Genomic DNA, 15,932 nt, shown 5'->3' on the forward strand with positions numbered 1-15,932 from the left:
CCTGCCGTCCCTGTGTGAGTTGGCGCGGGGAGCGTTTCCAGGGAGCACACGCAGGCAAAGGCTGGCTTGCTGCCTGGACGGCGGGTTGGTACCGGCTGGTAAATAAAGCAAAGCTCCCGTGGCTGGCTGGGGGCGCCTGGTTTTGCTCTGTGCCGGAGTCTAGCCGGCTTGTGCATTAGGTGGCTGACGCCTTGCTAATCAGTAGGTAAAGCCCAGCCGCTTTGGGCAGGGCCAGGGCGGCTCTCTGGGGCTGCTTTGAGCCCTGCTCGGAGGTGAGCGGGCATTGCTTTCTGCTGCCGGGGCGTCCTTGCAGCCCGCTGGCTGGGGCTGCGGCTGGGGCCGGGCTCGCCTCGCCTTCCCCGCTCACACTCCGCGGGATGGGCTGGATCAGCTGCCAGCTTCCAAAGCTCCAGGGGGCTGAAGCCGGTAACTGACCAGGGGGGTATTTGCCTGGGCTCCTGCACCCCACAGCCCGCCTCCTGCTGGGGCCAGCGGCTCTCAGGGCTTGAGTGTCTGCAGGGCGCCCTGTTGCCGGGTGGTGACTGGCTCTGATTTCCGCGGCTGGGGCCGGCAGCCGCTTTGGATTGTGCGGGGCTCCCGCTCCTGGCTCGGAGAGGCTGCAAAACGCCGCCCCCCCACCCCCCAGCTGCAGATAAACATGGCACGGGCGAGCGCGCCCCCTGCTGGCGTAACAGCGCTGGGCTGCGCTTGGATGGTTCGGTTCCCCGGCCAGGCTCATTCTGGGGCCCTCCAGCGTGTTGTATTCTCCAGCTGTTTGAAGTGTTTTTTTCAAATCAGATTGGAGGAGATTTTGAAATAAAACGTAATTTTGAATTAAAAAATCGAATGCCAGTATTCTCCCCCCCCCCCAACTGAACCAATCTGGTGAATTTAACACAGTTTTGGAAGTGTTCTGGTCGACCCAAATCTGTATTTTTTGGGGGGAGGGGGCGTTTAACTGAAAAATCTCACCCCGCTCTGCCTGAGAGCTTTCCGGGTGGTGCGGGGACACCTCCTCCTTCCAAGGCTGCATGCCTGAATCGGAAAGCCATCGGTTTGCCTACGCTGTATGATGATTTATTATTTGTATTGAAGTGGCGTGCCTAGGGGCCCCAGTCATGAACCCATTGTGTTAGGCTCTGTACAGATGCGGAACAAAAAGATGGTCCCTGCACCAAATTGCTTACAGTCTAATAGTGTGTGTGTGCAATGTTGTCCTCCCCAACACTGAAATATCATGATCCAGGCCTCTTGAAAAATCATGAGCTTTTAAAAAATAATGAGTTTAGGCTCTTTTTATCTGCTGTGTTTTTAAAGTCTTTAGTGTTCACATTTTCCAGCGTTACTCCACAAACATGAGGGCTAAAAACTTTGAGCGTGCAATAAAAGCTGAGATTCCGAGGCATTTGTACATTCTAGGGATGTAAAATATCATTTAAAAAGTTAACCGTTTAAACAATTAAAATTATATTGTTTAAATGGTTAACCAATTAAAGGGAGAGGGGCTGGGGCTGCTCTGGCCAGCTCGGGGCTGGGGCTGCTCCTGCCGGCACAGCTGGGGCTGGAGTTCAGTTCAGCCAGCGAGGCTGGGGCTGCTCTGGCTGGTGCACCTGGGGCTGGGGTTGGCCGGTTGGCATGGAGCTGCTGGAGACGGCGGGCCTAATGCTTACCGCCTAATATTTTACATCCCTAATACATTCCAAGGCCAGAAGGGACCATTGTGATGATCTAGTCTGACCTCCTGCATAGCTCATGTCAGGGAACTTGCCCAAAATAATTCCTACAGCAGATCTTTTAGAAAAGCTATTGAATTCTCTTCCTATTGCATTCAGTGGGAATCTGGCCATTGACTTCAGACAGTGGGCCTAGGCCTAGTGCTAGGATCATTTTTAGAAGGAGCTGTGTGTCAGTGTCTGGGAGTGCTAATGTGGTCCCTTGGGAGGCTGTAAGCAGGGTCTCTCTGATCCAGTTGGTTTCCACGGCTTGTGAACTTTACTTACTGGGCAGTCCCCTTGCTGGGTCTCTGGTGTGGTGTCATCTTCTGTTTTGGCTGTGCTAAAGTTATATAGGCCTAAATTCTCAGGATAAAGTTAGGGGCCTAATTCTCAAAATGCTGACCCCCCCCACAGCTCCCTCTGGCTTCAGTAGGAGCTGGAGTGGTGCTCTGTGGACAGGAGTAATACCAAGAGAAGTGTTTCCATAGTGAAATAAGTTCTCTCCTTCCCCAAATAAATCTCCCAGTCCCCATGGAACGTGCAGAGTCCCACTAATGTCCTCAGAGAGTCCTGGCCTGAGAATACCCCATTGCACTTCCAGATAACTAGTTGCCTTGGTGAATCAGTCTTGAAGCCAATCTTGTTCCCAGTTTCCATGACACTGATCAGTAAAGGGCACAACAGCAGCATCCACAAAATACCTGTCTGTCTGTCCCCCTGTCATGTGATACCCCAGACTTCTCCCCCAGGGCACCCTGGTGTAACTGTCACATCTCTTGCAGCGACGCTGGAAACATGAGGTATGTCAGCACTCGAGGAGAAGCCAGGAGCGTTGACTTTGAAGGAGCCCTCTTTTCTGGCTATGCACCGGATGGTGGCCTTTTCATGCCCCAGGAAATCCCTACCCTGGACTATAACACCCTGCGAACATGGAGTGCCTTCTCCTATCCAGAGCTGGTGAAAGAGCTGAGTTCACTCTTCATCTCGTCTGAACTAATCCCACGGAAAGAGTTGAATGGTAAACACAAACCAGACAGCAATTCAAGCAGTGTGCTGTAGGGTTCGCTCTATTTGTATCAAAGCTTTTAGATGACTATTATTTTATCCTGTATTAACCCATCAGCCTAATAACCCTGATCCTCACTGGACCTCTGAAGGCCCTTAGTGGCCAGAATCTCCATGGTTATTATAATGTTAGCTTGTTCTTTCTCTCCTCCAATTGTTTCATCCACTGGATGCGTCTTGTTGTTAAACTAGATTGTTGGAGATCTGCTTCTCTTCTGAAGACTAGCAGAAGATTCTCTTTAAATGAACACAGGGCCAAATTCTGTCTCTGTCTATAAATGTCATTCTCGTAGAGGGCTAATGCAGTTTCCAAGGTTGCTGTACGAAGGCAGATCTCTGCTGCAAGTGGGTGCAAATACAGTGTGTATAACGTTTCAGAATCGGTGCTATTTTATGCTGGCTGCAGCAGCCCTTGCCCACATGGCTGTTCCATGTAGAACATGGGAGCATATCAGATGAGACCTTTGGTGTATCCCAGGGTGTACATGGGAAAGATAAGCAGGCTCTGTCACCTTTGTGGCTCCTATCATAGAAGACCTGTGAAGCCCTAAGTGGTTTTTGATTGGTGTAGACAGGATTAAGGAGGAAATTTCCTCTCTTCCTGTGTGTGTAGTTTTTCTCTGCCTTTGGGTAGCACCCTGTCAGAATTTGGCCCAGACTGTTTTAAGTAACACATATTTGTAAACAGAAGTAAAAGCAAATGTGGCAAATTGATTGCTCCTTCTGCCAGGTGTTCCTGGTTCTATATTTTCCCTTTGCAAAATGGATTACAAAACAAGCATGTAACATGAAGCCAGGTGTAGATTTTGGTAAAGAAAACTTGTAACAAATCGGTGGCCTCTTGGTGCTTCAGAGCTGTCACTGTGGTGCACTCCATGGATGCCCAAATTTCTCTCCGACAGTGGGAAAAGAGTTTGGATTCTCCTGCTGTAAAAGCAGCATCTCCTTAGCTGTCAGTTGTAAACGGCCTCTGACAGACAGTTGCGCAGTTCTGTTTATACAGTTAGATTTTATTATAGCACCTATCCAGAGTCTCACTGCGTCCATTAGAGGGCAGTGGGGACCATCCACCCGAGCTGGTTCACTGCAACATTGGTTGATTCTTGTTTTAATTGTTCAAATAGTTCTGATTGGGTCAGATCCTCAGTTGGTATAAATCAGCACGGCTCTGTTAAGGTCAGTGGAGCTGTCCAATTTACACTGAGGAGCAGACTCTTAATTTGTAAGAGAATAATGTGTTGGGCTTCTGTCTATCACTTCCTCAGCTCTGTGGTACTGGAGAGTCTTTGGTTTTTCAGTAAAGATTCTCATGAGCTTGGCAAACCATGATCATGCAGGTGACGTGTTGGAGGTTTGTTCCTGGTACCTGTTCTAACAGTCCCCTTCAACTGCTTCCCTCCAGATCTGATTGACAGCGCCTTCCGGAGGTTCCGGCACAACAACGTTGTGCATCTGGCCAGGCTGAAGGATGGGCTGAATGTTTTGGAGCTCTGGCATGGTGTAACTTATGCCTTTAAGGACTTGTCCTTGTCCTGCACAGGGCAGTTTTTACAGTACTTCCTGAAGAAAAGGAAGCAGCACATCACTATTCTAGTCGGTAGGTTACAGCTAAACAGATGGGTGCAAGCAATGTACTTGGAATTTATGCCAGTGAGAGGTTGTGTGTGTGTATGTATATATATACACACATAATACCATCCTATTCGTGCTTATGAGTGGAACTGGATTGATAACCCTGGAGGCTTACATCCTAGATATCTCCGGAACAGGGCAGCCAGTATTCCTCACTTGACCTAGAGGGCATCTTTACTGGTTCAGCCTCCCATTCATTCCTTGGTGCCACTGGTGGTAGTGGTTTGTGATGCAGACATTTGCCTATTGGGAGGTGTTCATTTTCCAGTATTAAATGCCACACAACCGGCACTAACCAAAAGTATCCCAGACTGAGAACTGCACCCTTCTTCTGTGTGAAAACACAAATGTGGCTGATCTTTCAGTCTTTAATTAACTCTTAATTAGTAGATATAATTATTTTCTCTTTGATTATTTTCATGTGAAACAGGAACTTCGGGAGACACCGGTAGCGCGGCAATTGAAAGTGTGCGAGGGGAAAACAACATGGATATCTTTGTTCTGTTACCCAAAGGTCTCTGCAGCCAGATACAAGAACTGCAGATGACGACGGTGATCGAAGAGAACGTCCATGTCTTTATTGGTTTGCGTTTTGTTGAATGATCTACTTTATACTATTGCTGGGTTGATGTTAATGTCAATCCCAATGTGAATTGGCCATTAATTCTAGAAAGCCTTGGGGGGGATTGTGTTACACGCTGCTCCCACTGTGGGTGTACCATGCTGGGCCATCAATCACCATGACTTGTGTGCAGTATTGTTGTAGCCATGTGGGCCCCAGGATATTAAAGAGACAAGGTGAGTGAAGTAATACTTTTTATTGGACCAACTTCAGTTGATGGGAGAGAAAAAAGCTTTTGTGTTTGCACAGAGCTTTTCTTCAGGTCTGAGTAGGTTTCCCAGACCTGAAGGAGAGCTCTGCATAAGCTCGAAAGCTGGTCTCTCTCACCAACAGAAGTTGGTCCAATAAAAGGTATTATCCCACCCTCCACCCCGTCTCTCTGATCAGCATGACTGTTACTTCAGTGTTTGACTTTTCAGCACCCCAGGCCTCTGACTAATGGGAGGCTAGTTGGAGTTGCTTTACTCTCTTGACTTGTTCACCAGCTGACTCAGAGCTGCCCAGGATTCCTTCTCTTCTAGTGATAGTTTTAAAGCCATTCCCCTGCAGCTGAATGGGTATTTAGCTGTGCTACACAGACTGTTGGTTTGCACTAAAAGAATGAGAATTTATCCTCCTTTCTGCTCAGTTTTTCCCTCCCTTGTAAGTGGTTTGAGTTGTTCTGATGAGTTTCTTCTTCGAAGGGTCTCTCGTGACAGGGGCCCTACCAAATTCAGGGTTGTAAATAACATGTCATGGACTGTGAAATGAGCCCTCCCCCCTGAAATCTAGCTATTGGAGGGGATGGGGGAAGGGAAGGGCTGAGGGTTTTCCCCAGGATCCGGCTGCTAGTCCCAGCCAGGTTGGAGAGGAATGGCATTTACTCTCCCCCGAACAGCTGCTCTCGGTGGGAGATCAGACCCACGTCCACCTTCAGGAACCGCCTGTGGCTGCAGGAAGCTCTGGGGCTGCTGCCTTCAGAGTCCAGCTCTGAAGGCAGCACAGAAGTGAGGGTGGCAATTCCATAACCCTCCTACAACAGCTTTGTGACCCTCCCACAAACCCCTTTTGGGTTGGGATCCCCAGGGTTACAACACTGTGAAATTACAGATATAAACATCTGAAAGCATGAAATTGACCAATTTTCATATCTGTGAAATTGACCAGAATGGACCCGGAATTTTGTTGGGCCCTACCATGGCTCACTTTGAACCAGTCAGCGCTCTGAGTTACTGAACAGAACTGGGAGCCATAAGACATTGGTTCAAGACTGACTGTGCTGCTGGTTCATTTTATGACCTTGGAATAACCTGTAGATGGGCCCAAACCAAAATCCCAGATCCAAACATCCTTAAAAGTTGGGAATTCTGAGTAATTCAGAATTGAAACCCACATCTGGATCCAAATATTGCTGTTGGACCCTCTGTATGTGCGATGGCTGAACCAAAACCCCAGCTCCCACAACTCCAGTTGGATGGCTAGAATAACCCGTCAGTTTTGAATCCTCTTTGGTAGGCGAAAACAACTATTTTATGCCTAATTCACTAATTTCAGCAACACTTCAGTTAATACTCCTGATTGTTCCTTCCTCTTTTCCACAGCTGATGGAAATAGTGATGAAATTGACGAGCCAATCAAAGAATTGTTCGCTGATGCAGATTTTGCCAGACAACACAATCTGATGAGTCTGAACTCAATCAACTGGTCTAGGATTATGGTGCAGATCGCTCACTACTTCTATGCTTACTTTCAATGCACCCCATCCATGGACATGACTCCACTTCCGGCTGTGGAAATTGTTGTGCCAACAGGGGCTGGAGGAAATATCACAGGTTAGGTGGGTGGGGGGGAGACATTCTTTGGGTCTTAAAACCAAACACTGGTTTGTGATAAAGAGGGAGGTTGTATTTTTTTTCTGAACCACTTAAATCATGATTAGTAATATTTAAGAACAAACAGCATTGTTGGTGCCATACAAAACACAGAACAGTGCGATGGTGCCATGTGTAGATAATACGGGGATGAGCATGTTAGAAATACACGTGAACAGAATGAGTCGGAAACTGAAGAGAGAAAATACTGAGGATCTGATTATTTAAATTAGACACGAATACAGAATCATAGACTCATAGGACTGGAAGAGACGTCAAGAGGTCATCTAGTCCAGTCCCCTGCACTCATGGCAGGATGAAGTATTATCTAGAGCGCCTCTGACAGGTGTTTGTCTAACCTGCTCTTAAAAAAATCTCCAAAGATGGAGATTCTACAGCCTCCCTAGGTAATTTATTCCAGTGCTTAACCACCCTGACAGTTAGGAAGTTTTTCCTAATGTCCAACCTAAACCTCCCTTGCTGCAATTTAAGCCCTTTGTTTCTTGTGCTATCCTCAGAGGTTAAGAAGAACAATTTTTTTCCCTCCTCCTTGTAACAACCCTTTACATATGTGAAAACTGTTATCACGTCCCCCCTCAGTCTTCTCTTTTCCAGACTTTTCCAAAACAAACCCTTTTTTTTTTTTTTCAATCTTCCCTCATCGGTCATGTTTTCTAGACCTTTAATCATTTTTGTTGCTCTTCTCTGGACTTTCTCCAATTTGTCCACATCTTTCCTGAAATGTGGTGCCCAGAACTGGACACATGACTCCAGTTCAGTCCTAATCAGCATGGAGTAGAGAGGAGGAATTACTTCTCGTGTCTTACTTACAACACTCCTAATACATTCCAGAATGTTGTTTGCTTTTTTTGCCACAGCATTACACTGTTGACTTGTATTTAGCTTATGATCCACTATGATCCCCAGATCCCTTTCTGCAATACTCCTTCCTAGGCAGTCATTTCCCATTTTGTATGTGTGCAACTGATTGTTCCTTCCTAAGTGGAGTACTTTGCATTTGTCCTTATTGAATTTCATCCTATTTACTTCAGACCAGTAGTAGTACAACTAATCTGGCCTGTGTGTACCCATGGCTCATTATACATCCATTTGCACATGAACGTTATCCTATTTGGGAGGGCGGGGGAGGGCAAACATGGTAACAGCTCTCTCCTAACTTTACAATTCTGGCCTTTTTAACTTTAGGGGAATCATATCTACTGGAAAAGCAATACAAGGGGTGATGTAAAAAGTTGCATTCATGGTATTTCAGGAGCATCTGCCTGAAGCTGCATTAGCATGTTGCCAAGAGTTCAAAAGTCACATCCTATTTGAATGAAAAGCATCTTCCAGAGGCCCCTCTCTTCACAACATCTCTTAATAGGATGGTGGGGGCTGCAGAGAGTCCAGGAGCAACCATGCGGTGGTCTCTCTGGCTGTGAGGCTGCTCAAATGGAGCATTGTATACAGGGAGCTGTAGTTTCTTTGCACTATACCCGTATTATGAAACCTAATTTTTGACCCTTCCTGATAAATTTGCACAAATGGAGGAGCAATGATTTCATTGGTAAATCTGACTAAACAGATAAATCTGGTAAATCTGTTTTATGAGTGTTTCATCGCAGGGCTGAAGCCCAGGTGTAATTGCTTTCTTTCCCAGCTGGATATATCGCCCAGAAAATGGGACTTCCAATCCGACTCGTCGCTGTGGTGAATAATAACGACATTATCCACAGAGCAATTCAGCATGGAGATTTCTCATTCTCTGGGAGCGTTAAGCCAACTTTAGCTTCTGCAATGGATATTCAGGTACGTGTCTGCTTAAGAAGGAGAGATCACGTATACTATATGGACTGATACAGCTACTAAAATTATTTTGCTGTCCGTATTCTGTTCTACAGTGTTCTGACACCACCCTCATTACTGCAGAGTCTGAGTGCCTTCCAGTAGTGCATGAAGTGATGTGAGTAACGTGCCACGTGTGGTTCATTCTCCCTCTGATTGTCTCCCTAGTGGGAGAATTGTGTGTGCAGTGTGGTGTTTTGTTACGGATTTTTTTGTTTGGTTTATGTGTTGTTGCTCTGTGTTTATACTACCAACGGCAGGCTGGAGAAGTGTCCCTGGCATTTGGAGAAGGTGGGGAGGTTTGTGATGGTCTGTAGTTCCAGATAGGTCATTCCACAGTCTCAGACCATCTTTGAGACAGCTCTGTCTCCTGTATAGATGAGCTTTTCCCCTCTGGTAGAAAGTCCCATTGTGCCTGAGAAGTGGCGTTGTCGACCATGTTCTTCATCCGGGAGCGCAATTAAAAAATCCTGGGTCTCTGCCAAGATGTCAGTAATTCTGCGAATCTTCTTCCTGACCTCTAGCCAGGTCACCACTACATCATCCCCCTGTTCTGGGGTAACAACGTCACCCAGACAAGCTGTTTGTATGTTGCCTCAGGCAATCTTCTCTTCCAATTGCAGGACGTGTGTCGCTTTGCCAGTGGCTGGTAGGGGAGCCCCGGCTCACCTACTCCTTAGCTCCAGCCCAGGGACCCTGTGACTAGCAACCTAGATCTGTTCAATCTAGGACTCTGTTGCTGTTTCCCAAGGTTCCTACTCCACCTCTCTATTTCCTTGCCTATCTCTGGTTTACCTCCGGAAGTTCCTGTTCTCTCTATAGCTAATTTACCTTTCTTGGGCTCTTGCTGGAACCCCCAGTCTAGGGTAGGACCCCAGGCTTACTCTCCACCTGTATCTCCTCCTTTCTTTTTCCAGCCCTATTTATTTTGACACAAATATACAAGGCCTGATCCTGCAAGCAGCTGAGCATCTCCAAATCCCATTGAGCACACAAGAGGTGCTGAGCCGGGCGGTATAGTAGTATCTACCGCACTAAGTATCCAACGAGAGCTCAGCAGTGCTCCAGATTCTGAATTTGATCCTTTGTGGATGGAGGTTCATGTGTGTAGTGTGTGTTTTTATAGGAACCTTACAATATGGAGAGAATCTTGTGGCTGCTTTCGGACTGTGATGGCAGCTTGATTAAAACACTGATGGAACAGTTTTACACGTCGAAAAACCTTACACTCCCAGAAGAAGTGCAGAGAAAGGTCAGTCACTTCATGTGTGTTTAGTAAATACTTTTCCATCACAATTTTTTTTAAATCAGCTGTTTTCAGAATAAATATTAATATTGCAAGTGCATTGAAGGGATCATGCCACATCATCTCAAACCTAAAATGAAGGTATCTTAGGTCGGTTGGTGGAAGACAGGTGTTTACAAAACCTATGTGCATAGGTATCTTATCAAAACCTTTCTTTTAAAATTACAATTACAGTATTTTGTTGGGATTTAAACATTCCCCTGCAGTCCTAGAAACCCCAGTCCAGTACCATGTGCATTATTTGTACATAGGACCAAAACGCTCCCCGACAATGTAATTTCACTGTCCAACACCCTGAGCCAGCAAAGCTTTTAATCAAGTCCGTAACTTTAAATATGTGAGTGGTGGTATGGATTTCTGTGGAACTGCATGCATGCTTAACCTTTTAAGCAAGAGCTTTGGTGAATCAGGCACCAGGCTGGAGAAATACAAAAAGGAAAAAAATTAAAGGTGAAAAGTAAACTAATGGTTTCAATGTTTATCTCCATGGGAAAGAAACACTAGCAAAGTCCTTGTTAAATCATAAAAGTTATGTATTAATGCGTCCATCACATACATCAGGGGGTTCTTTAGACAGTTTGAGATCGATATCCTCAAATACCAGCGTCAGTTGCATTGTGTCCACCAACAAAGGGCAGTTATTAACTGATAGCTGGACTGACTCTGGTGATGATATTAATGTGATTGACAGAAGTACCCGTCTCTCTTGCATTCAAGATACTAACAAATAAGAAGGTCTTATGTACAAGTGGTAGCATCACAGAATGCACTTTTAATACATTTTTAAAAATGATTTAACATTGATCTGTAAATTCTAGTGTGGTTTTTGTCTATGATTTTTGGGGATTTGTTTCCATTTCCTCCTCTCCCCCCTCCCCCTTGGTTCTCCAGCTTTCTGAAGCGCTGAGCTCATGTTCAGCATCTGACGAAGACATTGTTCAAGCAATGAGACGCTGTTGGGAAGATAATCACTACCTGTTGTGTCCCCACTCAGCTGTGGCTGTTCACTACCATTATCAGCAGTTGGACTGCCATGTCAGCAGGTAAGAAGCTACTAATGGAAGGCCAGATTTCTTTCAGGAAATGGCTAACATGTGCTTTTTATGGCGCCGGGGGGTGGGGGCGGAGAAGCATCCTTAAAGGGCCCTAATTTTTAGTAGGAGATTTTGGCATTCTGCTTTTGCTCAAGTCTTTCCAATTCTTAGAGGAGGCTGTTTGACACTGATGATACATGTAGTTGGCAGTAGGATAATTTTGGTTATAATTGTTCAATGAGAGGCAGTATTTAAGGAGAGGTGTAACACACATGTTTGAGGCTAGAGCTCAGCCAGCTGGCCTGGCTGGAATTATGGGCTAGAGTCTGCTGTTGCTTTCACTCAGGCTGGTATCCCACACAGTTTGTAGTGAGGATGCAGGCTAAACCACTCGAGTGCTGATAGTCCTCAAAGCCTCCCCTCAGTCCCTCCCACCCCGCGTGCCCAGATTAACAAAGAAGTTCTCCCACCATTCACTGAGAGAGAATCCTAGAGTGATTTGGTTTACTTCAGCACAAGGAACCAGGGGAGTTTTAGCAACACACATGTAAGAAGGCAGCACCCATGAGGACAACTACACTCTAAAACCAGGGCCGAGTTACTGTATCCTCACTGATGCTGCTCACTTGTGTGTATGTTGCTAAAACTCAGGGTAGGCTAACCTCATTGGCTGCATGGCATCCAGCTGGTCTGCCTCTGAACTGCGTCCAGGAAACATCTGTACGCGCTCGTGCTCCATCCTGTTTATTTCCTCGCCCTCGTGTCCCGCCCTGACACCAACTGGTGGGACGTATTGCCACCTGAAGAGGCAAGGAACTCCAGGACCTCCACTCTATTCCCACGGCCCTCCAGGGATAGAAGCTGGCGGCTCCTTCATGGAGCCATGAGCATGGACATGTACCTGGTGTGGTTCATGAACTCCCCTGCCCTCTGTTCCTTCTGCGGCAAGAGGGAGATCCTGGCTCACATCAGTATGGGTGCATCAGGTTGCAGCCTCTCTTCCAGCTTCTTCATAACCTCTTACTGAGGTTGTGGCTGCACCTCCTGATCCAATCACACCGCATCTGTGCCCCACAGGGTTGCGGGACCTTCTTGTCAACCCCAATGGCCAGGTCAACCATCCATCACAGTGGGAGGAGGAAGCTGGACAAGGGGGTGATCTGTGACCATGGGGCCTATTTCCAGGGCCTATTTCTGGTCCCTTCTCAGATCAAACCTCCAGGCAGAGTTCCTCTGGGCAGTGTCCATTGACTCCTTACACACCTTTGAGGAGCTGTGGGCGCTGTCTGGAGTTCTCTGCTCAGTATCTCTTTAATTGTCCCCAGAAATCACTAGTAGCCTAGGCTTGGTGGTTCTTCCCCTTTAGCTGAGGGGACGGGCCTTTTATTTGGGTGGGTCTACACCCAACTGACCCCAGAACTGACATCCTCTGTCTGTCTGTCTGTCGCAGCAGACCCAGGTGCTGCTTAGCACCCGCCTCAGCTGCAAAGTTCCTGGATGCCGTGCTCAGAGCAAACCTTGTTCCTGAAGTTCCACCTGAGATCCAAGCTTTAAACACAATGGAGACCAGATCCACAACATTGAGGAGAGAAGATGATTGGGCAAAAACCCTAAGAGACAGAATAGAAGCTATTGCCATGCGCAGACACACATAGGTGGAGTTCGTCTGATCCTGAATAATGCCATGCCTGGGCAGTTCCATATAAAAGACAAGGCTGACTTAATGATGCTTAAGCTTTCTGATGATTTCCCTCCTAAGAAAGTCCTAACAAACTCAATAGAGGATTATATCGTCTCCACATAGCGTGTAACCTAAGCGATAGAATTCTGTAACAGGAATATAATTTTCAATCAAATTCTATAGAATGGTTTAAAAAATTATAGAAAGGATCTGTCTGTCAAATTCTATAGGGTTTTTAGAGTAAGTTTGATACAATCCTATTTAAAGTCTCTGGACTCATATTTTATCCCTGTTAACCCTTATGGAAAAGTTCTTTGAAGATAAATTTAAAAGTGCCTTACAAACATGAATCATTAACTGACTAAGGCTTTACACAATTATTATAAGCCCATATCTTTTCTTCCCTAGTAAAAAATCTGTAGAGGAATATAATACAAATTGCTGTAATGATTTTTTTCCCTAAAAAGTTATGTTGTAATTTGAATAAGTAATACAAATGAACTGTTGTCCAAAGTACATTAAATAAAATCAGTGCTGCATTCTGGCTTCTGTATCCATTTTTTGATATCTTGATAATGGTGAATTTTATCAGTTTCTTTACCTGCCCACCAGAGGGCACTTCTAATTTTTTTTCTGTATTTTAAAATAGATCATAAATTGAAAGAGTGAGGAGGAGTTGTCACCTGTATACTGTTCAAGCATCCTTAGAGGGTCTTCGGAGGCTTGGATCTCCATTTAGGTGAACAAAAAATGCCAAACGATGCTTCAACAATACTTCCAGGGACTAATCTTCACAATTCAGGATGTGAATTTTTCCCCTGGCAATTCCATGCCTTATTTGCATGCACAGACATTCAATGCCTGCAGATGGGGTACTTGCACAGTCGGTAATGCAGCTAACTGGCCATTTGCATACACAAATAGTGGAACTGCACGGGCAGTTGGGGGTAATAGGGCCCACAGGCTAGGCAGGCAGTTTGGCCCTTGTGAATGTGGGCAACTAACTTTTAAATGCGGAATAAGTCACATCTCTGAAAATAACAGAGGGTAGCCAAATAATAAGACTCTCCGCATGTGGAGGATGAAGACATTCTGTGTCCAAAGAGGAGAAGCTGTTTCAGTTAAGGGAAGGTAGGTGCTATGGATGTGCTCACAACAAGGTGGCATTATCCACGGTGAGAAAAGATTCCTGGTCCTATAGAAAAGAGTCAGTGTTTTTCTCAGAAACTTAGTTTCTGTCTCTAATTTCTATTATTCAATCTGTGAAGACCAATCAGGGAAGCACAGAGTCATAGACAGGCCATATAACATGTTAAATGGATAATCTTAGTCTAAAAGATCAACTATATGTAAAATGGTTTCTACAGTCAACTATATGAACTCTTGTGAATAGGCTATATGAGAGTCTCTCCGGTGAAATCTTGGGTGATCCAGGGCTGCCTTTGTAAGTATGAAGGATGTCCCAGTCTCAGTTATTCCTGTATGACAGCTGAACATAAGCTAAATAAATAGAGTGTGTAGCACAACTCATTTCCTTATGCAGAGTTTATGATTTACCTGTTCAAGACATGGATTTCCCTAGTTACAAGTATATTGTTGTTCAGAGCACTTGACCAAACAGACAAGATCCCCGCCCCTAAGTACTTATCATCTAATGATGCCTGAGGTAACAGCTAAGGTATAAGGACTTCTGATAGCAGTGGCCAAGTTAGCCCCACACTATTTGCATCAGGCACATACATAGTTCACTCGGAGAGGTGATTATACACATCGTTTTGTCTATGGAGATGTTTGCACCATGCACCTTGCTGTAGTATCTGAGCACTTTAGATGGAGATTGTGGAATAATTTCCTCTCTAATCGGAACAATTTGCAATCAATAATTACCTCTCTGTGTGTCTTTCTGGTGCTCAATTGCATGTGTATACATACATAGGAAAAGTCCTGTAAGGCTTGGGAGTGCATTTTTCCAAATATCCAGTGTGCAGCTCACTTTGTAACACTGAGGCATCCCTTCTCAATTCACCTCCTTTGTTGGGATGGTGCTGAATTATTATGAATTATTGTGGTTGACATGAGTGTGGTAAGCTTGATAAGTTTTGAATTTGCTAGAGGATTCTGGGAGCAGAATTCTCATCGTCAGACATGCCATGCGGAAATTTCCTGAGAGTGCTGACATTGCACTTGGACGTTGACTCGATGTGATACTCTGTGCCCCATATTCACCACAGTGATATGACTATGATGATGTACCTTTTACAAAATATGTCATGTGAGGTGTCAATGGAAAAGTTAGGGTTTGCTTAGTATGATTATCCTATTTGTATGCATGTATCATTTTGGTATCTGGAGTTATGAATATTGACTATGCATCGGTATCTCAAATGTACTTGCTCCTAGGTAACTCCCACAAGTTAGTTTACATCCAGTCTAGCCAGCACATTGTGAATGTTCTATTTATGGTAAGGGCCCATCAACAAAAACAGTGGGCCATGGAAAAAGCTTATCCTCATCTGAGGAGCTTTCCTGTGGACGCTTCAGCCCATATATGGCTAATGGCTGCTATGACTCATCGAAGCATGCAAAGGCAGGTGACCAGATAATGTGACTCTAGAGGCCATCTAGTTTCTGTATTTTTCCATAAATTGTGCTGGGAACTTTGCTTGGAACAATGAAGTTCCCTCCACATGAAGCTATAAAAGGGGGAAGTGACATCTTCACTGGGCCTCACTCTCGCCCCCTCGCAACTCAGCACCTGGAAACACCTTAGGAACAATGACTGAACAGGGGAAGAGGGTCCCAGGCAGGAAAGAAGAAAGCCCTACATGCGTATGGAAGATTGGTGGACTGTTTGTACCATCAGAGTGAGACACTGCTTAATACAAATCATGTCTAATGTATAGAACGGGGTGGCCAACCTGAGCCTGAGAAGGAACCAGAATTTACCAATGTACATTGCCACAGAGCCACAGTGATATGTCAGCAGCCCCCCATCAGCTCCCCCATCCTGCTTCTAGCGCCTCCTGCCCACCGGCAGCCCCGCTGATCAGCGCCTCCCCCTCCCTCCCAATCAGCTGTTTCGTGGCATGCAGAAGGCTCTGAGGGGGAGGACGAAGGTGCGAGGGCATGGTAGGCTCAGGGGAGGGGGTGGAAAGGGGTGGAGTGGGGGCAGGGCCTGGGGC

General features: G+C 45.8%; 1 protein-coding gene across 7 annotated transcripts; it reads left to right on the forward strand.

The window, feature by feature from the left end:
• The first annotated feature begins 2 nt into the window (after positions 1 to 2).
• Positions 3 to 13,294, forward strand: THNSL2 (threonine synthase like 2). 7 transcript variants are annotated; one of them, XM_084626988.1, is made up of 9 exons: positions 3 to 84; positions 2,498 to 2,733; positions 4,183 to 4,377; positions 4,843 to 4,995; positions 6,615 to 6,845; positions 8,545 to 8,693; positions 9,856 to 9,981; positions 10,927 to 11,078; positions 12,520 to 13,294. In XM_084626988.1, the coding sequence occupies exons 2-9, from the start codon at positions 2,511 to 2,513 to the stop codon at positions 12,722 to 12,724; spliced, it is 1,434 nt and encodes a 477-aa protein (XP_084483114.1). In that variant the 5' UTR covers positions 3 to 84; positions 2,498 to 2,510; the 3' UTR covers positions 12,725 to 13,294. The 7 variants fall into 7 exon arrangements, with proteins under 7 accessions (XP_084483114.1, XP_084483113.1, XP_084483119.1 ...); XM_084626987.1 differs by having other exon boundaries at positions 21 to 98; XM_084626993.1 differs by having other exon boundaries at positions 21 to 98; positions 12,523 to 13,294.
• Positions 13,295 to 15,932: the final 2,638 nt, after the last annotated feature.

Source organism: Lepidochelys olivacea (assembly GCF_965140295.1).
Source record: "Lepidochelys olivacea isolate rLepOli2 genome assembly, chromosome: 4".
Classification (NCBI taxonomy): domain Eukaryota; kingdom Metazoa; phylum Chordata; order Testudines; family Cheloniidae; genus Lepidochelys; species Lepidochelys olivacea.